Consider the following 22,297-nt stretch of genomic DNA (forward strand, 5'->3'; position numbering starts at 1 on the left):
CTGCTCTTGGCTTATCAATCTGTTTTCTCAGGCTGGACAGTCTAAATACTTTCTGTTCTAAGTCACCCACATTTCTGGTTTTCATGGGACCCACAAGTTAGGTGACCCTAAGTGAGACAGCAGATCTGGTGAGGAGACCGAGTTTTTGTACTTCTGACAAGACCCAAGGGGATCTTGAGTGCCTGAGATCTTATCAGTGGCTGAGACACTGTGGGTCCAGCTTCCCAATGACCAAGGGAAGTGGTAGCTCTGGAAACTCCTCCTGTTAGTGAAGGGACAGGAGGGAGGAAGCAGACAGGACTTACACTGGGAGGAATCCCAGACAGGACATGAGCAGCTGCAGGGCAGACCAAGCAGCCAGGACTTGGGGAAGCCTCAGGAGGATGAGGGTCCCAAGCATGTGGCTGTAGGCCGCTGGTCAGAAGGTAAAGCTTGTTAGAGTCATGAGACAAAGGCAACACACTGGAGACCCCTCACTGGGGTGTCAGTCAAGTGTCTGGTGCCTGAGCATGCAGCTAAACCCAGTAACAGTCAGGGTTCCAGCAACCTCTGCACAGGGCACTAGCCTTGCTGTGGCAGGGAGAGCCAGCCATGGGAAGGTAAGATAGGTAACTCTGAATGCCTTGGGAACCGTGCTGGGTGACCACCGAATCTGTGCAGCAGACTTTGATTTTGTTCTTTCTACAAATCTAGGATGAGGGACTCTGGGGTGTTCCAGCAACACCATCCAGAAAGTACACAGTGAGTCTCCTTCTGCCTGTCCTTAGTGCGCCCTCTGCTGGCAAATCAGCTGGATAACGCAGGGCCCAGGGCTCAAGGCAAACAAGTTGATGACTGCTGTTTACCTGCCCAGTGGGATGGGGAGGACTCCTAAGGGGAGGAGATTGGTGATGAAGTCATGTCTACAGAAGGACGACCATGAGCTTTACCATGAGCCAGGGATTGTGGTGCAGCCTTTAATCTCAGTACCTAAGAGGCAGAAGGAGGCAGATCTCTGTAAGTTTGAGACCAGCCTGCATTACATACTGAATTCCAAGACAGCCAGGGCTGCAGTGGCCTACCCAGGATTCCTCAGTCACCACCTTCTATTACCCAGGATTCCTCAGTCACCACCTTCTATTACCCAGGATTCCTCAGTCACCACCTTCTATTACCCAGGATTCCTCAGTCACCACCTTCTATTACCCAGGATTCCTCAGTCACCACCTTCTATTACCCAGGATTCCTCAGTCACCACCTTCTATTACCCAGGATTCCTCAGTCACCACCTTCTATTACCCAGGATTCCTCAGTCACCACCTTCTATTGCTACTTAGGAAAATGCTTTACAGTCAGGTCTCACTAAGGCAAGGTTTCCATCAAGTATCCATCCTTTCAGATAACAAGCTTGTGCCGAATCCACATAAAAGTAGCCGGCACAGAATACTCTCCAACAACATACACATATAAAATTATTTAAAAATCACCTGGTGTGGTGACATACGGTTATCTCAGAATTTGGGATTCTGAGTTGTTTATCTCCTGACAGAGCTTGGTCTGAGATATTTCTATAGACTCTGTAAGTCAAGGAGAAGTGTGCTGGCTGGTGTTGCTTCAGTGTGACAGAAAACAGGGTCATTGACTAAGAAAGAACCTGAATTAACCAACTTCCTCCTTCCTGACACATGTAGGCCCATAAGGCAAAATTTTGTTGTTGAAATTTTTATTTATTTATTTATTTATTTATTCATTTATTTATTTATTTATTTATTTATTCAATATCCTGGTCACTGACCCTTTTCTGGTCCCCATCATAGGTCTCTCTCCCCATTTAAAGCTCTTCTTCTGTTCCAGAGAGTGAGCACCCTTTTCCTGTCCCCTCCCATATCCTGGAACATCAAACAATGCAGAGATAGGTCAATCATCTCATTTTTTCTTGGATGCTGACTGCTCTGGGCCCAGGCTACAGTGGGTGGTATCACCCCTGGCTGGTGGTCCCTGGTTCTATTACAAGCAGAATGAGTAGCCCATGAGGATACGGGCAGTAAGTAGCACTCCTCTGTGACATCTGCATCAGCTTCAGTCTCAACTTCCTGACCTTAAGGTCCTGCCTAAACTTTCCCACTAGTGAATAGACATGTGTAAGTCAAATTAACCCTTGGCTCTACAAGTCGCTTTGGTCACTGTTCCCTCACAGCAAGAGCAATCCTAAGATATGAGGAAAGTCCTCCTCAGGAATTCTTAGGATGGAGAAGGTGTATGGTCCAGAACTGTAAGTGTTGCAGAGAGATGAACAAAATCACAAATACCTCTACAGCACACCCAGGAACAAACCCTGCCATGGGTGTGTCCCTGGTCTATAGACACAGCACCACTGAGAACTAAGGCTGGGGAACCAGAACAGGTGGTAGACATGCAACAGGGACTGAGGGCCTGCACAGGGAAAGGCCCCAAAGAACAACAAACAGCCACGGGCACAGGGTCCCAGAGAACAGGCTGGAGTGATGATCCACGTCAGATTCTGAAAGACTCAAGTCGGCCACGAGGGTCCCCAGAAACCTCCTTCAGTGACAGATACACAGGCTCAACTCCACTTCCAAGTTCCTGTTTATTACCCTCTCCTCAAGCAAGTCGTTACAATTGCAAGAGTAACACGGTTCTGAAATACTTGTTTGATGCACAGGGGAGATATATACTGTTTTCCCAAAAAGCAACTCTGGTGCCCTAGGTAGGAGGAACCCCAGAACCTGTCCACAGGCCTCACAGCCTCCTGAGCTAAGAGGAGGATGTTCAGTATTTGTCTGGCAGGCCAGGGGGTCGGTAGTAATTGGGGTCCTTGCCACTGCGGCCATGTCTGTTGGCCTCCTGGTCAGCCATGGTGTCCTCGTGTCCACTGCCGAAGAGTTTCTGTATATTCTCTCTCGCATCACTAGGAGAAGCAGACACACAGGAGATCGCTCACCAAGCTTGTGGACACAGCCTACCCTCCCTGCTCCCCCTTTTGCAACAGATGGCTTCAGGAGGAACCAGAAAGTGTCAGGAAGGAGAAGCTGAGACAGTGGTCACCCAGGGGGTTACCTCACACTAGATGACCACAGCCAGAAACACAGGGCTGACATCACTTCCTGTCTGTCTTTGGGAGCATGCTCACAGGGAATGGCTGTGTGCTGGCTCTGCAGACAGCCCAGGGCATACACTGGGCATAAGGAGACACTAGCCTCATGAGCCATGGTCTTCTCTAGAGCTCGCCTGCATGGCTTTCCCCAGAAGAGTCAAGGCCTGCCTCTGAGCCAACTGTGTTACCTGATTGTCTCAGCTGCCCAGACTCCTCCAGGACCCCTTTGGGCAGCATCGTAGTTCCCCCGAGCATGGAAGTATTTGTCTGACTCTTTCCAGTTGGCATCCTTCATGTCATTGTAGGCTCGCCACATGTCCCCAGCACCTGCGTGGGAAAGACCACAGGAGCATGAACCTAAGGACACTGCCCATGCCCTTGAGAGGATGACGGCATTGAAAGTCCTCTTGGCTTGAGACTGTGCTCAGAGCAGCCTGAGAGCAGGAACTGGGAAGAACGTTGCCTGGTCTCCTCTGGCTTCTCCCAGTAACTTAGGAGAGCCATGAGGGCATCCACCTGGCCTGTGTTTGTTTTTCTGCCCACAGTGCTGCTCACCTGGGTGGGAAGCAAACCAGAGAGGCAGGGCAGGTCATTACATGTCACACCTGTCAGCGTCAGCATTGGGGGATGGGGGGCTCTTTACCACAGTGTAACCACTTCCTTGCATTCCAGCTTTTACCACAGACCCTACCTCACATTCCTATAGTAGAGTTACCTAATAGATATTCAGCCATGGAAATGTCCCCTGGGATCATACTGTCTCCATACAAGGAACAGTTTTGTGGATGTAGCTCACCAAATCTAGGAAGCCCCATCAAGTCAATTCAATGACCAAAGGGAGAGGAGGGCTGCACACAGGAAGCATCTGCTCTGGTCCCCAAGAATCTATCCTGACAATATGCACAGCACCATGACACTGCTGACTCTGTCCTCTGAGTAGACTGCATGGCCCTGTGCTGTCTTGCAGAAGCTTTGGAGCCATGATCTCAGCTGTGGGTGCAAATTCTGATCTTCAGAGGGGACACTTGAGCGTCACATGCCAGGCCATGAACAAGGCCAGTTGAGACTCTAAGTGCGGGGAATACCATCTGAGCTCTGAGCTCTTACAGATCTCTAGGTGATGCCACCAGCTACCCACATTCTTCACAAATCAGTTTAGGTACTTCCAGGCTGGCTGTCAGCCAGAGCAGACTGGCATCGAGCACATCTGGGCCGTGACCCTGTTCTGCCTCCTGCACGCAATGCACCAGGAAGACTTGCAGGAATCCTGGGTCCTTTCAGCCAGAAGAACAGTGAGTCCCACCCTCCTAAATGTTCAGGACTCTCCTTGTGGTGGTGGCCCTGTCAGCTTACCTTGGAAAGCCTCACCAAAAAATGAGAAAAACCCTCCATTGCAGACTCCCAGGAGCAGGAAGCAGAGAAACAGGCTGGTGAGCAGCTTCATCCTGTTGAAATGAAAGGAGAGGCTGGAGGAGACGCTCACAGACTGGCTATCCCCCGGCCTCCATCCTCACAGGACTGGTCATTTCTCTCACTGCTGCTCATGTGTCCTGGCAGGGCCTCCTCACACCTCAGCTGGACCCTCTTCAGAAGCTCAAGGCCCCAGCTCTGGTCCATCCCGCCAGCTCAACTAACTGTCTAGGAAGCAGCCAGGCAGTACTGAGGATGCTGGAGGGCAGGGACCACACAGGCTGCCAGCTCCTCCAGGAGCCTCTGATTCAGCAGGAAGCATTCCCCATGTGTCCCCTCAGCCTGGCACAAACCCCACAAGTGCACAGAAGCCAGGAGGCTCCACTGAGAGGAAAGCACACTGGCTATAACCAGGAATCATTCGTTTCTGTGCATTATCTGTTGCTCACCTGCTGTCTGTGGGCAGAGCTGGTGGTCTGTGTGTAGGTGAGAGGAGGCAGGTATTTATGCTGAGTCTCCCCGTTGTGGTGAGGGGCATGGAGAGGCTCATGACACTTGGGAAACTTCCAGCAGGTCATTTCTTGTAAAGATTGGGACAGAAATCTTCCCAGTGCCCAGTGAGCGCTTCATCTTCAGGGTGTTTCCCCTAATTGTGCAACGTGAACACAACTGTTTTCTGTGTTCCTGGCATTCTTCTGGGGCATAGTAGACTCAATAGGTCAGTACTTAGGGGAAAATGGTGCCAAGGGGAAGGCAGTGTACATCTCAGGAGAGGTTCAGGGCTCCTGAGAAAGCAGAATCCTTACTGCAGACAAAGCTGCTTTTCCTGTCTTGCTTCAGGTTGTCATGTAGGCTTTTCTTTTCTTTTCTTTTCTTTTTTTTTTTTTTTTGCTTGTTTATTTGCTTGTTTTGAACACAGACATTTTATAACATATGTTTCTGTCTGTCTGTCTGTCTGTTTCTCTCTGTCTGTCTCTGTGTTGCCCTTTTATCGTACGTTAGTTTTGGATTTTTATACAATAAAATGACTAAAACACCAACTATCTCATTATGGAGCAATGAGCTCATTAGGAAAAGTTTTGTGTAAATCCACACTAACATGGAGGTGGGCTAAACCCATCTTCCAATTACATAACCATTCTCACAAATTCCTACAACTACTAAACAAACATATTATTTATTCATTCATTTAGTTAGTTTTTTGAAACAGTTTCTCTGTGTAACAGCCTCGGCTGTCTTGGAATTCTCTTTGTAGACCCAGTTGTCCTCATACTTGCAGAGATCTTTCTGTTTCTGCTTCTACTGGTATTAAATTCACGAGCCACCATATCTGGCTGAGTTTAAAACAATTTTTTTAATGATTTATTTATTATATATACGTACACTGTTACTGTGTTCAGACACACCAGAAGGGGGCATCAGATTCCATTACAGATGGTTGTGAGCCACCATGTGGTTGCTGGGATTTGAACTCAGGACCTTTAGAAGAGCAGCCAGTGTTCTTAACCGCTGAGCCATCTCTCCAGTCCTTAAAACAATTTTAATATCAGCCAATGTATATACATTTCAGAGATGTCCAAGAGAAAATGCATATGTAGAGTTTGTTGCTGTTGAAACTGAGAGAGCGAAGTGACTATTCAGTGTTTGTCGCACAGAGGTGCCTGTGTACCAGGGTCCAAAGCTGGAGGTGATTCAATCCTCACACCAGATACAAGTGGGCTGTTGATTTGTGGAGCCTTTCCTTGTGACATGAAACCATGCTTGAGTATCCAACAGACTGTAATGCCTCCTGTTGACTACATTCTTGAATACTGGGTCACTCACCTCTGTGAACCAAACCCACACCCACAGCAGGGTAGGGTGGGCCTGAGGGAGTGGTGTGGGCGGGGCCTGGGAGGAAACACGGGCAGGCTGGTGCTTGTGGTGGTGGAAGCCTTTGCGATTTCTGATGGCTTCCTTCTCCCCACTGAAATAGGAAGCACAACCGTCTGCTGAGAGAAAGGTCAAAGAGTATTGGCCTGTCAGGAAAGAATAAGGGAAGAGTAGTTAGAGATGGAGGATGGGAGATGAATGAGCTATGAGCTGTGACCCCTGGTAGGTCTGTGGGGGCAGTTTAATGTCATGAATTTACAGTGTGACTAGGCACTGGAGTTTTTCCCCCTTGAGGTCCTTCAGCTGCTATGGTGAGGAGTAAAGACTCGGGAGGTGGGCATAGCTGCTGGGTAAACTCCTGAATTAATAAAGTCATGCAATGGTCAAAGGGTCCGTTAAGCGTGAGTGAGGATTTTGGGACCTAGAGGGATGCTAGCAATGATTGGTGACTAAAGAGAAGGCACAACATAAACACTAAGTTTGGGAGCACCGGGAGCACTAGGAGCACCGAGAGCACTAGGAGCACCGGGAGTACCGGGAGCACCAGGAGCACTGGGAGCATTGGGAGCACCAGGAGCACCGGGAGCACTGGGAGCCCTGCACTACTGTGTGTGGGGTTACCACAGTACAGCGGGAACCGGTTTTTCTTTTAGAACAGAGGAAAAAGACAAGAGAGAAGCATTGTGAGATGGGAGCTAGCTCCTGTGGACCTGTGGCTCCTCCCCTTTGTGTTTGTGAGTCCTCCTTTGACCCCGTGGAGGACCTATTTGCATTGGTGAGTGCAGCCAGAGCACACACAGTAGCCAGGCCGACTTTTGACAAATGATCCGTGTGGATCACATAACACAGCACCCCGCCTCTGCCACATGTCCTGTTGTTCCTTACGGTCAAAGGAGAGGCGTGTGAAGGAGGAAGGGACGTGGTAAGCATAGCCTGGGAGTTTCCAGCTCTTCAGCAGGATGGAGATACCTAGAACTAGAAGTTCTGCACTGGCTAAATAGATAAGAGAGCAGGTACTGTTAATATGTAGTTATTTGTTTCCAGATTATTTTTTTGGAAATCCCCTTTCCCCTCTACCTGCTTCCATGAAGGTTCTCCCTCTCACACACACCCTCTCCCACCTCAGCGCCTTGGCATTCCCCTACACTGGGAAAACGCACTTTCACTGGACCAAAGGCCTCTCCTCCCACTGATGCCAGACACTGCCATCCTCTCCTACCTATGCACCTGGAGCCATGGGTCTCTGTGTGTGCTCAGTGGTTGGTGTTTTAGTCTCTGGGAGCTGTGGAGGGTTTGGTTAGTTGATAATGTTGTTCTTCCCATGGGGTTGCAAACCTTTCAGCTCCTTCAGTCCTTTCTCTAGCTCCTTCATTGGGGAGCCTGGGTTCAGTCTGATGGTTAGCTGCAAGCATCCTCCTCTGTATCTGTATGACTCTGGCAGAGCCTCTGAGGAGGCATCTATAGCTGGTTCCTGCCAGTAAGCACTTCTTGGCATCAGCAACAGTGCTTGGGTTTGGTGGCGGTCCTGATCTATTAGAAATGGTTTAAATTTATGATTAAAAACATCTCAAGTGCTCTTAGTGGAGGAATGGATAATGAAAAATGGTTTGAATACAGCCAGTGGAATATTACCTCACCACAGACAGAACTAACATGCCTGTGAGATCCAAGCCAGACTCACAAAGACAGTTATCAAGAGATCTCATCCGTGTGCACAGTGTAAAGACACTAAAGCCATGGAAGTAGGGAGTAGATGTGGTTACCAGAGGCTGAGGAAAGGCTGGTCAACAGGTCTAGGTGCTGTATTATATTTTAGTGGATCCCAGCGCAGGGTTACTGCCCTTCTCAGTGGTCTATGCTCCCGAATGAAACACACACACGCACACAGACTTCATATTTTAAAAGATTTATTTATTTTATGTGTATGAGTACACTGTGCCTGTGTTCACACACACCAGAAGAGGGTGTCAGATCCCATTAAAGATGGTTGTGAGCCACCATGTGGGTGCTGGGGTTTGAACTCAGGACCTCTGGAAGAGCAGCCGTGTTCTTAACCACTGAGCCATCTCTCTAGCACTCAGATCCACTTTCAAGATCTCTACTGCACACACAACTCAGGTTTTCTCCAGGAGAAGGGAACTTTCCTTGTGAGTAAATGAATGGAGTCATAGCCAAGTTATTCCTCCTAAGGATGATTCGGTTACTCAGGTATAACATTATCTGCCTCCACCCTCCACCCTGATGGGGAAGCTGGAGAGGGCTGGATGGCTTCTCAATAGCCAGCGCCCAGGACATACCATGATCTTTCTGGTAACTGATCTGCCCCTTGGAAAGGGTTTATGGGAACTCCAGGGTAGATGATTTGGTTTGGGAGAAAGCCATGGGTCACAACATTGCTAGCATCTAGTAGCAGAAGCCTGGACATTGTCCCATGTCACCTCAACACACCGATCTAAGAGAAAGTCCTGTTACAAAATACTGGAAGCTCTTCTCAGGAGAGGTCATGACCCTGACTGAGTCCCCAGTATAGAGCCTGAGATCCAGATGTCTGGACTTAGTACGTAGTCTCGAGGTGGAAACTGCCTGGGCTCAGAGACCTAAATTACTCCAGCTCTGACCCGCATGGACTCTGTGGAAACCACACCATGTCCAAGAGAAAAAAGATGATATCTCAGGAAGAGTTCAAGAGAATGGGACCCAGTTTTTGTTTAATCATGTTCCTATATTCAAGTGAATCCTGGAACCACATAATACAGTAGATGCCTATTTATCTACCACCCTCATCAAATCTACACTGTAAATATTTGTGCTTTGTTACCACATTTATGTAACCAGGATTGAGCTGAGGAGATACAAGGTCCCTCCTCAAACTTGAGCCAGGTTAGTCAGCCTAACATGCGGAGCGTGCAGAGCTGGCTGGGGACACATTTCCTAAGAATAGCTTGTAAGTTAGTAGACATGCTAGAGGAAACTTCTAGAACATAGGTAGCCTTGAGTTACCAATAATAGGAGTTTAGTCGTGAATTCCATAAAACTTAAACATAGAAACATCCTCACAGAGCCACGCAGGTATATATTTAGCAGATGTCCTTGCTGCAGAGAATCTGACTCCCAGGAACCCTGTAGCCATGGACTTCAATCAGGATGCCCCTTTCCTGTTCCACTAAGGCCACAGCACCTTGACACTAGCAGCAAGTGTCTAACCGAACCAAAAGACTGCCAAGGCAAACAAAACAGTGTTGTGTGTTCACATTGCACAAGTAGGGGAAATACCCTGAGGATGAAGCGCTCACTGGGCACTGGGAAGATTTCTGTCCCAATCTTTACAAGAAATGACCTGCTGGAAGTTTCCCAAGTGTCATGAGCCTCTCCATGCCCCTCACCACAACGGGGAGACTCAGCATAAATACCTGCCTCCTCTCACCTACACACAGACCACCAGCTCTGCCCACAGACAGCAGGTGAGCAACAGACAATGCTCAGAAACATATGGTTCCTGGGTTTAGCCAGTGTGCTTTCCTCTCAGTGGAGCCTCCTGGCTTCTGTGCACTTGTGGGGTTTGTGCCAGGCTGAGGGGACACATGGGGAATGCTTCCTGCTGAATCAGAGGCTCCTGGAGGAGCTGGCAGCCTGTGTGGTCCCTGCCCTCCAGCATCCTCAGTACTGCCTGGCTGCTTCCTAGACAGTTAGTTGAGCTGGCGGGATGGACCAGAGCTGGGGCCTTGAGCTTCTGAAGAGGGTCCAGCTGAGGTGTGAGGAGGCCCTGCCAGGACACATGAGCAGCAGTGAGAGAAATGACCAGTCCTGTGAGGATGGAGGCCGGGGGATAGCCAGTCTGTGAGCGTCTCCTCCAGCCTCTCCTTTCATTTCAACAGGATGAAGCTGCTCACCAGCCTGTTTCTCTGCTTCCTGCTCCTGGGAGTCTGCAATGGAGGGTTTTTCTCATTTTTTGGTGAGGCTTTCCAAGGTAAGCTGACAGGGCCACCACCACAAGGAGAGTCCTGAACATTTAGGAGGGTGGGACTCACTGTTCTTCTGGCTGAAAGGACCCAGGATTCCTGCAAGTCTTCCTGGTGCATTGCGTGCAGGAGGCAGAACAGGGTCACGGCCCAGATGTGCTCGATGCCAGTCTGCTCTGGCTGACAGCCAGCCTGGAAGTACCTAAACTGATTTGTGAAGAATGTGGGTAGCTGGTGGCATCACCTAGAGATCTGTAAGAGCTCAGAGCTCAGATGGTATTCCCCGCACTTAGAGTCTCAACTGGCCTTGTTCATGGCCTGGCATGTGACGCTCAAGTGTCCCCTCTGAAGATCAGAATTTGCACCCACAGCTGAGATCATGGCTCCAAAGCTTCTGCAAGACAGCACAGGGCCATGCAGTCTACTCAGAGGACAGAGTCAGCAGTGTCATGGTGCTGTGCATATTGTCAGGATAGATTCTTGGGGACCAGAGCAGATGCTTCCTGTGTGCAGCCCTCCTCTCCCTTTGGTCATTGAATTGACTTGATGGGGCTTCCTAGATTTGGTGAGCTACATCCACAAAACTGTTCCTTGTCTGGAGACAGTATGATCCCAGGGGACATTTCCATGGCTGAATATCTATTAGGTAACTCTACTATAGGAATGTGAGGTAGGGTCTGTGGTAAAAGCTGGAATGCAAGGAAGTGGTTACCCTGTGGTAAAGAGCCCCCCATCCCCCAATGCTGAAACTGACAGGTGTGACTTGTAATGACCTGCCCTGCCTCTCTGGTTTGCTTCCCACCCAAGTGAGCAGCACTGTGGGCAGAAAAACAAACACAGGCCAGGTGGATGCCCCCATGGCTCTCCTAAGTTACTGGGAGAAGCCAGAGGAGACCAGGCAACGTTCTTCCCAGTTCCTGCTCTCAGGCTGCTCTGAGCACAGTCTCAAGCCAAGAGGACTTTCAATGCCGTCATCCTCTCAAGGGCATGGGCAGTGTCCTTAGGTTCATGCTCCTGTGGTCTTTCCCACGCAGGTGCTGGGGACATGTGGCGAGCCTACAATGACATGAAGGATGCCAACTGGAAAGAGTCAGACAAATACTTCCATGCTCGGGGGAACTACGATGCTGCCCAAAGGGGTCCTGGAGGAGTCTGGGCAGCTGAGACAATCAGGTAACACAGTTGGCTCAGAGGCAGGCCTTGACTCTTCTGGGGAAAGCCATGCAGGCGAGCTCTAGAGAAGACCATGGCTCATGAGGCTAGTGTCTCCTTATGCCCAGTGTATGCCCTGGGCTGTCTGCAGAGCCAGCACACAGCCATTCCCTGTGAGCATGCTCCCAAGGACAGACAGGAAGTGATGTCAGCCCTGTGTTTCTGGCTGTGGTCATCTAGTGTGAGGTAACCCCCTGGGTGACCACTGTCTCAGCTTCTCCTTCCTGACACTTTCTGGTTCCTCCTGAAGTCATCTGTTGCAAAAGGGGGAGCAGGGAGGGTAGGCTGTGTCCACAAGCTTGGTGAGCGATCTCCTGTGTGTCTGCTTCTCCTAGTGATGCGAGAGAGAATATACAGAGACTCTTCGGCAGTGGACACGAGGACACCATGGCTGACCAGGAGGCCAACAGACATGGCCGCAGTGGCAAGGACCCCAATTACTACCGACCCGCTGGCCTGCCTGACAAATACTGAACATCCTCCTCTTAGCTCAGGAGGCTGTGAGGCCGTGAGGCCTGTGGACAGGTTCTGGGGTTCCTCCTACCTAGGGCACCGGAGTTGCTTTTTGGGAAAACAGTATATATCTCCCCTGTGCATCAAACAAGTATTTCAGAACAGTGTTACTCTTGCAATTGTAACGACTTGCTTGAGGAGAGGGTAATAAACAGGAACTTGGAAGTGGAGTTGAGCCTGTGTATCTGTCACTGAAGGAGGTTTCTGGGGACCCTCGTGGCCGACTTGAGTCTTTCAGAATCTGACGTGGATCATCACTCCAGCCTGTTCTCTGGGACCCTGTGCCCGTGGCTGTTTGTTGTTCTTTGGGGCCTTTCCCTGTGCAGGCCCTCAGTCCCTGTTGCATGTCTACCACCTGTTCTGGTTCCCCAGCCTTAGTTCTCAGTGGTGCTGTGTCTATAGACCAGGGACACACCCATGGCAGGGTTTGTTCCTGGGTGTGCTATAGACGTATTTGTGATTTTGTTCATCTCTCTGCAACACTTACAATTCTGGACCATACACCTTCTCCATCCTAAGAATTCCTGAGGAGGACTTTCCTCATATCTTAGGATTGCTCTTGCTGTGAGGGAACAGTGACCAAAGCGACTTGTAGAGCCAAGGGTTAATTTGACTTACACATGTCTATTCACTATTGGGAAAGTTTAGGCAGGATCTTAAGGTCAGGAAGTGGAGACTTGGAAACCCTTGGAAAGGGTTTATGGGAACTCCAGGGTAGATGATTTGGTTTGGGAGAAAGCCATGGGTCACAACATTGCTAGCATCTAGTAGCAGAAGCCTGGACATTGTCCCATGTCACCTCAACACACCGATCTAAGAGAAAGTCCTGTTACAAAATACTGGAAGCTCTTCTCAGGAGAGGTCATGACCCTGACTGAGTCCCCAGTATAGAGCCTGAGATCCAGATGTCTGGACTTAGTACGTAGTCTCGAGGTGGAAACTGCCTGGGCTCAGAGACCTAAATTACTCCAGCTCTGACCCGCATGGACTCTGTGGAAACCACACCATGTCCAAGAGAAAAAAGATGATATCTCAGGAAGAGTTCAAGAGAATGGGACCCAGTTTTTGTTTAATCATGTTCCTATATTCAAGTGAATCCTGGAACCACATAATACAGTAGATGCCTATTTATCTACCACCCTCATCAAATCTACACTGTAAATATTTGTGCTTTGTTACCACATTTATGTAACCAGGATTGAGCTGAGGAGATACAAGGTCCCTCCTCAAACTTGAGCCAGGTTAGTCAGCCTAACATGCGGAGCGTGCAGAGCTGGCTGGGGACACATTTCCTAAGAATAGCTTGTAAGTTAGTAGACATGCTAGAGGAAACTTCTAGAACATAGGTAGCCTTGAGTTACCAATAATAGGAGTTTAGTCGTGAATTCCATAAAACTTAAACATAGAAACATCCTCACAGAGCCACGCAGGTATATATTTAGCAGATGTCCTTGCTGCAGAGAATCTGACTCCCAGGAACCCTGTAGCCATGGACTTCAATCAGGATGCCCCTTTCCTGTTCCACTAAGGCCACAGCACCTTGACACTAGCAGCAAGTGTCTAACCGAACCAAAAGACTGCCAAGGCAAACAAAACAGTGTTGTGTGTTCACATTGCACAAGTAGGGGAAATACCCTGAGGATGAAGCGCTCACTGGGCACTGGGAAGATTTCTGTCCCAATCTTTACAAGAAATGACCTGCTGGAAGTTTCCCAAGTGTCATGAGCCTCTCCATGCCCCTCACCACAACGGGGAGACTCAGCATAAATACCTGCCTCCTCTCACCTACACACAGACCACCAGCTCTGCCCACAGACAGCAGGTGAGCAACAGACAATGCTCAGAAACATATGGTTCCTGGGTTTAGCCAGTGTGCTTTCCTCTCAGTGGAGCCTCCTGGCTTCTGTGCACTTGTGGGGTTTGTGCCAGGCTGAGGGGACACATGGGGAATGCTTCCTGCTGAATCAGAGGCTCCTGGAGGAGCTGGCAGCCTGTGTGGTCCCTGCCCTCCAGCATCCTCAGTACTGCCTGGCTGCTTCCTAGACAGTTAGTTGAGCTGGCGGGATGGACCAGAGCTGGGGCCTTGAGCTTCTGAAGAGGGTCCAGCTGAGGTGTGAGGAGGCCCTGCCAGGACACATGAGCAGCAGTGAGAGAAATGACCAGTCCTGTGAGGATGGAGGCCGGGGGATAGCCAGTCTGTGAGCGTCTCCTCCAGCCTCTCCTTTCATTTCAACAGGATGAAGCTGCTCACCAGCCTGTTTCTCTGCTTCCTGCTCCTGGGAGTCTGCAATGGAGGGTTTTTCTCATTTTTTGGTGAGGCTTTCCAAGGTAAGCTGACAGGGCCACCACCACAAGGAGAGTCCTGAACATTTAGGAGGGTGGGACTCACTGTTCTTCTGGCTGAAAGGACCCAGGATTCCTGCAAGTCTTCCTGGTGCATTGCGTGCAGGAGGCAGAACAGGGTCACGGCCCAGATGTGCTCGATGCCAGTCTGCTCTGGCTGACAGCCAGCCTGGAAGTACCTAAACTGATTTGTGAAGAATGTGGGTAGCTGGTGGCATCACCTAGAGATCTGTAAGAGCTCAGAGCTCAGATGGTATTCCCCGCACTTAGAGTCTCAACTGGCCTTGTTCATGGCCTGGCATGTGACGCTCAAGTGTCCCCTCTGAAGATCAGAATTTGCACCCACAGCTGAGATCATGGCTCCAAAGCTTCTGCAAGACAGCACAGGGCCATGCAGTCTACTCAGAGGACAGAGTCAGCAGTGTCATGGTGCTGTGCATATTGTCAGGATAGATTCTTGGGGACCAGAGCAGATGCTTCCTGTGTGCAGCCCTCCTCTCCCTTTGGTCATTGAATTGACTTGATGGGGCTTCCTAGATTTGGTGAGCTACATCCACAAAACTGTTCCTTGTCTGGAGACAGTATGATCCCAGGGGACATTTCCATGGCTGAATATCTATTAGGTAACTCTACTATAGGAATGTGAGGTAGGGTCTGTGGTAAAAGCTGGAATGCAAGGAAGTGGTTACCCTGTGGTAAAGAGCCCCCCATCCCCCAATGCTGAAACTGACAGGTGTGACTTGTAATGACCTGCCCTGCCTCTCTGGTTTGCTTCCCACCCAAGTGAGCAGCACTGTGGGCAGAAAAACAAACACAGGCCAGGTGGATGCCCCCATGGCTCTCCTAAGTTACTGGGAGAAGCCAGAGGAGACCAGGCAACGTTCTTCCCAGTTCCTGCTCTCAGGCTGCTCTGAGCACAGTCTCAAGCCAAGAGGACTTTCAATGCCGTCATCCTCTCAAGGGCATGGGCAGTGTCCTTAGGTTCATGCTCCTGTGGTCTTTCCCACGCAGGTGCTGGGGACATGTGGCGAGCCTACAATGACATGAAGGATGCCAACTGGAAAGAGTCAGACAAATACTTCCATGCTCGGGGGAACTACGATGCTGCCCAAAGGGGTCCTGGAGGAGTCTGGGCAGCTGAGACAATCAGGTAACACAGTTGGCTCAGAGGCAGGCCTTGACTCTTCTGGGGAAAGCCATGCAGGCGAGCTCTAGAGAAGACCATGGCTCATGAGGCTAGTGTCTCCTTATGCCCAGTGTATGCCCTGGGCTGTCTGCAGAGCCAGCACACAGCCATTCCCTGTGAGCATGCTCCCAAGGACAGACAGGAAGTGATGTCAGCCCTGTGTTTCTGGCTGTGGTCATCTAGTGTGAGGTAACCCCCTGGGTGACCACTGTCTCAGCTTCTCCTTCCTGACACTTTCTGGTTCCTCCTGAAGTCATCTGTTGCAAAAGGGGGAGCAGGGAGGGTAGGCTGTGTCCACAAGCTTGGTGAGCGATCTCCTGTGTGTCTGCTTCTCCTAGTGATGCGAGAGAGAATATACAGAGACTCTTCGGCAGTGGACACGAGGACACCATGGCTGACCAGGAGGCCAACAGACATGGCCGCAGTGGCAAGGACCCCAATTACTACCGACCCGCTGGCCTGCCTGACAAATACTGAACATCCTCCTCTTAGCTCAGGAGGCTGTGAGGCCGTGAGGCCTGTGGACAGGTTCTGGGGTTCCTCCTACCTAGGGCACCGGAGTTGCTTTTTGGGAAAACAGTATATATCTCCCCTGTGCATCAAACAAGTATTTCAGAACAGTGTTACTCTTGCAATTGTAACGACTTGCTTGAGGAGAGGGTAATAAACAGGAACTTGGAAGTGGAGTTGAGCCTGTGTATCTGTCACTGAAGGAGGTTTCTGGGGACCCTCGTGGCCGACTTGAGTCTTTCAGAATCTGACGTGGATCATCACTCCAGCCTGTTCTCTGGGACCCTGTGCCCGTGGCTGTTTGTTGTTCTTTGGGGCCTTTCCCTGTGCAGGCCCTCAGTCCCTGTTGCATGTCTACCACCTGTTCTGGTTCCCCAGCCTTAGTTCTCAGTGGTGCTGTGTCTATAGACCAGGGACACACCCATGGCAGGGTTTGTTCCTGGGTGTGCTATAGACGTATTTGTGATTTTGTTCATCTCTCTGCAACACTTACAATTCTGGACCATACACCTTCTCCATCCTAAGAATTCCTGAGGAGGACTTTCCTCATATCTTAGGATTGCTCTTGCTGTGAGGGAACAGTGACCAAAGCGACTTGTAGAGCCAAGGGTTAATTTGACTTACACATGTCTATTCACTATTGGGAAAGTTTAGGCAGGATCTTAAGGTCAGGAAGTGGAGACTTGGAAACCCTTGGAAAGGGTTTATGGGAACTCCAGGGTAGATGATTTGGTTTGGGAGAAAGCCATGGGTCACAACATTGCTAGCATCTAGTAGCAGAAGCCTGGACATTGTCCCATGTCACCTCAACACACCGATCTAAGAGAAAGTCCTGTTACAAAATACTGGAAGCTCTTCTCAGGAGAGGTCATGACCCTGACTGAGTCCCCAGTATAGAGCCTGAGATCCAGATGTCTGGACTTAGTACGTAGTCTCGAGGTGGAAACTGCCTGGGCTCAGAGACCTAAATTACTCCAGCTCTGACCCGCATGGACTCTGTGGAAACCACACCATGTCCAAGAGAAAAAAGATGATATCTCAGGAAGAGTTCAAGAGAATGGGACCCAGTTTTTGTTTAATCATGTTCCTATATTCAAGTGAATCCTGGAACCACATAATACAGTAGATGCCTATTTATCTACCACCCTCATCAAATCTACACTGTAAATATTTGTGCTTTGTTACCACATTTATGTAACCAGGATTGAGCTGAGGAGATACAAGGTCCCTCCTCAAACTTGAGCCAGGTTAGTCAGCCTAACATGCGGAGCGTGCAGAGCTGGCTGGGGACACATTTCCTAAGAATAGCTTGTAAGTTAGTAGACATGCTAGAGGAAACTTCTAGAACATAGGTAGCCTTGAGTTACCAATAATAGGAGTTTAGTCGTGAATTCCATAAAACTTAAACATAGAAACATCCTCACAGAGCCACGCAGGTATATATTTAGCAGATGTCCTTGCTGCAGAGAATCTGACTCCCAGGAACCCTGTAGCCATGGACTTCAATCAGGATGCCCCTTTCCTGTTCCACTAAGGCCACAGCACCTTGACACTAGCAGCAAGTGTCTAACCGAACCAAAAGACTGCCAAGGCAAACAAAACAGTGTTGTGTGTTCACATTGCACAAGTAGGGGAAATACCCTGAGGATGAAGCGCTCACTGGGCACTGGGAAGATTTCTGTCCCAATCTTTACAAGAAATGACCTGCTGGAAGTTTCCCAAGTGTCATGAGCCTCTCCATGCCCCTCACCACAACGGGGAGACTCAGCATAAATACCTGCCTCCTCTCACCTACACACAGACCACCAGCTCTGCCCACAGACAGCAGGTGAGCAACAGACAATGCTCAGAAACATATGGTTCCTGGGTTTAGCCAGTGTGCTTTCCTCTCAGTGGAGCCTCCTGGCTTCTGTGCACTTGTGGGGTTTGTGCCAGGCTGAGGGGACACATGGGGAATGCTTCCTGCTGAATCAGAGGCTCCTGGAGGAGCTGGCAGCCTGTGTGGTCCCTGCCCTCCAGCATCCTCAGTACTGCCTGGCTGCTTCCTAGACAGTTAGTTGAGCTGGCGGGATGGACCAGAGCTGGGGCCTTGAGCTTCTGAAGAGGGTCCAGCTGAGGTGTGAGGAGGCCCTGCCAGGACACATGAGCAGCAGTGAGAGAAATGACCAGTCCTGTGAGGATGGAGGCCGGGGGATAGCCAGTCTGTGAGCGTCTCCTCCAGCCTCTCCTTTCATTTCAACAGGATGAAGCTGCTCACCAGCCTGTTTCTCTGCTTCCTGCTCCTGGGAGTCTGCAATGGAGGGTTTTTCTCATTTTTTGGTGAGGCTTTCCAAGGTAAGCTGACAGGGCCACCACCACAAGGAGAGTCCTGAACATTTAGGAGGGTGGGACTCACTGTTCTTCTGGCTGAAAGGACCCAGGATTCCTGCAAGTCTTCCTGGTGCATTGCGTGCAGGAGGCAGAACAGGGTCACGGCCCAGATGTGCTCGATGCCAGTCTGCTCTGGCTGACAGCCAGCCTGGAAGTACCTAAACTGATTTGTGAAGAATGTGGGTAGCTGGTGGCATCACCTAGAGATCTGTAAGAGCTCAGAGCTCAGATGGTATTCCCCGCACTTAGAGTCTCAACTGGCCTTGTTCATGGCCTGGCATGTGACGCTCAAGTGTCCCCTCTGAAGATCAGAATTTGCACCCACAGCTGAGATCATGGCTCCAAAGCTTCTGCAAGACAGCACAGGGCCATGCAGTCTACTCAGAGGACAGAGTCAGCAGTGTCATGGTGCTGTGCATATTGTCAGGATAGATTCTTGGGGACCAGAGCAGATGCTTCCTGTGTGCAGCCCTCCTCTCCCTTTGGTCATTGAATTGACTTGATGGGGCTTCCTAGATTTGGTGAGCTACATCCACAAAACTGTTCCTTGTCTGGAGACAGTATGATCCCAGGGGACATTTCCATGGCTGAATATCTATTAGGTAACTCTACTATAGGAATGTGAGGTAGGGTCTGTGGTAAAAGCTGGAATGCAAGGAAGTGGTTACCCTGTGGTAAAGAGCCCCCCATCCCCCAATGCTGAAACTGACAGGTGTGACTTGTAATGACCTGCCCTGCCTCTCTGGTTTGCTTCCCACCCAAGTGAGCAGCACTGTGGGCAGAAAAACAAACACAGGCCAGGTGGATGCCCCCATGGCTCTCCTAAGTTACTGGGAGAAGCCAGAGGAGACCAGGCAACGTTCTTCCCAGTTCCTGCTCTCAGGCTGCTCTGAGCACAGTCTCAAGCCAAGAGGACTTTCAATGCCGTCATCCTCTCAAGGGCATGGGCAGTGTCCTTAGGTTCATGCTCCTGTGGTCTTTCCCACGCAGGTGCTGGGGACATGTGGCGAGCCTACAATGACATGAAGGATGCCAACTGGAAAGAGTCAGACAAATACTTCCATGCTCGGGGGAACTACGATGCTGCCCAAAGGGGTCCTGGAGGAGTCTGGGCAGCTGAGACAATCAGGTAACACAGTTGGCTCAGAGGCAGGCCTTGACTCTTCTGGGGAAAGCCATGCAGGCGAGCTCTAGAGAAGACCATGGCTCATGAGGCTAGTGTCTCCTTATGCCCAGTGTATGCCCTGGGCTGTCTGCAGAGCCAGCACACAGCCATTCCCTGTGAGCATGCTCCCAAGGACAGACAGGAAGTGATGTCAGCCCTGTGTTTCTGGCTGTGGTCATCTAGTGTGAGGTAACCCCCTGGGTGACCACTGTCTCAGCTTCTCCTTCCTGACACTTTCTGGTTCCTCCTGAAGTCATCTGTTGCAAAAGGGGGAGCAGGGAGGGTAGGCTGTGTCCACAAGCTTGGTGAGCGATCTCCTGTGTGTCTGCTTCTCCTAGTGATGCGAGAGAGAATATACAGAGACTCTTCGGCAGTGGACACGAGGACACCATGGCTGACCAGGAGGCCAACAGACATGGCCGCAGTGGCAAGGACCCCAATTACTACCGACCCGCTGGCCTGCCTGACAAATACTGAACATCCTCCTCTTAGCTCAGGAGGCTGTGAGGCCGTGAGGCCTGTGGACAGGTTCTGGGGTTCCTCCTACCTAGGGCACCGGAGTTGCTTTTTGGGAAAACAGTATATATCTCCCCTGTGCATCAAACAAGTATTTCAGAACAGTGTTACTCTTGCAATTGTAACGACTTGCTTGAGGAGAGGGTAATAAACAGGAACTTGGAAGTGGAGTTGAGCCTGTGTATCTGTCACTGAAGGAGGTTTCTGGGGACCCTCGTGGCCGACTTGAGTCTTTCAGAATCTGACGTGGATCATCACTCCAGCCTGTTCTCTGGGACCCTGTGCCCGTGGCTGTTTGTTGTTCTTTGGGGCCTTTCCCTGTGCAGGCCCTCAGTCCCTGTTGCATGTCTACCACCTGTTCTGGTTCCCCAGCCTTAGTTCTCAGTGGTGCTGTGTCTATAGACCAGGGACACACCCATGGCAGGGTTTGTTCCTGGGTGTGCTATAGACGTATTTGTGATTTTGTTCATCTCTCTGCAACACTTACAATTCTGGACCATACACCTTCTCCATCCTAAGAATTCCTGAGGAGGACTTTCCTCATATCTTAGGATTGCTCTTGCTGTGAGGGAACAGTGACCAAAGCGACTTGTAGAGCCAAGGGTTAATTTGACTTACACATGTCTATTCACTATTGGGAAAGTTTAGGCAGGATCTTAAGGTCAGGAAGTGGAGACTGAAGCTGATGCAGATGTCATAGAGGAGTGCTACTACTGCCCGTATCCTCATGGGCTGCTCATTCTGCTTGTAATAGAACCAGGGACCACCAGCCAGGGGTGATACCACCCACTGTAGCCTGGGCCCAGAGCAGTCAGCATCCAAGAAAAAATGAGATGATTGACCTATCTCTGCATTGTTTGATGTTCCAGGATATGGGAGGGGACAGGAAAAGGGTGCTCACTCTCTGGAACAGAAGAAGAGCTTTAAATGGGGAGAGAGACCTATGATGGGGACCAGAAAAGGGTCAGTGACCAGGATATTGAATAAATAAATAAATAAATAAATAAATGAATAAATAAATAAATAAATAAATAAAAATTTCAACAACAAAATTTTGCCTTATGGGCCTACATGTGTCAGGAAGGAGGAAGTTGGTTAATTCAGGTTCTTTCTTAGTCAATGACCCTGTTTTCTGTCACACTGAGGCAACACCAGCCAGCACACTTCTGCTTGACTTACAGAGTCTATAGAAATATCTCAGACCAAGCTCTGTCAGGAGATAAACAACTCAGAATCCCAAATTCTGAGATAACCGTATGTCACCACACCAGGTGATTTTTAAATAATTTTATATGTGTATGTTGTCGGAGAGTATTCTGTGCCGGCTACTTTTATGTGGATTCGGCACAAGCTTGTTATCTGAAAGGATGGATACTTGATGGAAACCTTGCCTCTGTGACACCTGACTGTAAAGCATTTTCCTAAGTAGCAATAGAAGGTGGTGACTGAGGAATCCTGGGTAATAGAAGGTGGTGACTGAGGAATCCTGGGTAATAGAAGGTGGTGACTGAGGAATCCTGGGTAATAGAAGGTGGTGACTGAGGAATCCTGGGTAATAGAAGGTGGTGACTGAGGAATCCTGGGTAATAGAAGGTGGTGACTGAGGAATCTTGGGTAATAGAAGGTGGTGACTGAGGAATCCTGGGTAATAGAAGGTGGTGACTGAGGAATCCTGGGTAATAGAAGGTGGTGACTGAGGAATCCTGGGTAATAGAAGGTGGTGACTGAGGAATCCTGGGTAATAGAAGGTGGTGACTGAGGAATCCTGGGTAGGCTACTGCAGCCCTGGCTGTTTTGGAATTCAGTATGTAATGCAGGCTGGTCTCAAACTTACAGAGATCTGCCTCCTCCTGCCTCTCAGGTACTGAGATTAAAGGCTGCACCACAATCCCTGGCTCATGGTAAAGCTCATGGTCGTCCTTCTGTAGACATGACTTCATCACCAATCTCCTCCCCTTAGGAGTCCTCCCCATCCCACTGGGCAGGTAAACAGCAGTCATCAACTTGTTTGCCTTGAGCCCTGGGCCCTGCTGTGATCCAGCTGATTTGCCAGCAGAGGGCGCACTAAGGACAGGCAGGAAGGAGACTCACTGTGTACTTTCTGGATGGTGTTGCTGGAACACCCCAGAGTCCCTCATCCTAGATTT

At 49.9% G+C, this 22,297-nt stretch overlaps 4 protein-coding genes across 4 annotated transcripts; 3 read left to right on the top strand and 1 right to left on the bottom strand.

Moving 5' to 3' along the window:
• Positions 1 to 2,769: 2,769 nt before the first annotated feature.
• Positions 2,770 to 4,538, bottom strand: LOC308413755 (serum amyloid A-2 protein; the record flags this gene model as incomplete). Its single annotated transcript, XM_080908798.1, has 3 exons — positions 2,770 to 2,908; positions 3,283 to 3,421; positions 4,448 to 4,538. 3 exons carry the CDS (start codon positions 4,536 to 4,538, stop codon positions 2,770 to 2,772), a joined length of 369 nt encoding a protein of 122 aa, XP_080764924.1.
• A 5,714-nt stretch (positions 4,539 to 10,252) lies between these two features.
• LOC308413271 (serum amyloid A-2 protein-like) lies at positions 10,253 to 12,021 on the top strand (the record flags this gene model as incomplete). The annotated part of the gene is made up of 3 exons (XM_080908192.1): positions 10,253 to 10,343; positions 11,370 to 11,508; positions 11,883 to 12,021. The coding sequence occupies 3 exons, from the start codon at positions 10,253 to 10,255 to the stop codon at positions 12,019 to 12,021; spliced, it is 369 nt and encodes a 122-aa protein (XP_080764318.1).
• A 2,276-nt stretch (positions 12,022 to 14,297) lies between these two features.
• LOC308413269 (serum amyloid A-2 protein-like) lies at positions 14,298 to 16,066 on the top strand (the record flags this gene model as incomplete). The annotated part of the gene is made up of 3 exons (XM_080908190.1): positions 14,298 to 14,388; positions 15,415 to 15,553; positions 15,928 to 16,066. 3 exons carry the CDS (start codon positions 14,298 to 14,300, stop codon positions 16,064 to 16,066), a joined length of 369 nt encoding a protein of 122 aa, XP_080764316.1.
• Positions 16,067 to 18,342: 2,276 nt separating this feature from the next.
• Positions 18,343 to 20,111, top strand: LOC308413494 (serum amyloid A-2 protein-like; the record flags this gene model as incomplete). The annotated part of the gene is made up of 3 exons (XM_080908514.1): positions 18,343 to 18,433; positions 19,460 to 19,598; positions 19,973 to 20,111. The coding sequence occupies 3 exons, from the start codon at positions 18,343 to 18,345 to the stop codon at positions 20,109 to 20,111; spliced, it is 369 nt and encodes a 122-aa protein (XP_080764640.1).
• Between the last annotated feature and the right edge of the window lie 2,186 nt (positions 20,112 to 22,297).

The sequence above is a fragment of the Micromys minutus genome (assembly GCF_963924665.1).
Source record: "Micromys minutus genome assembly, chromosome: 32".
NCBI lineage: Eukaryota > Metazoa > Chordata > Mammalia > Rodentia > Muridae > Micromys > Micromys minutus.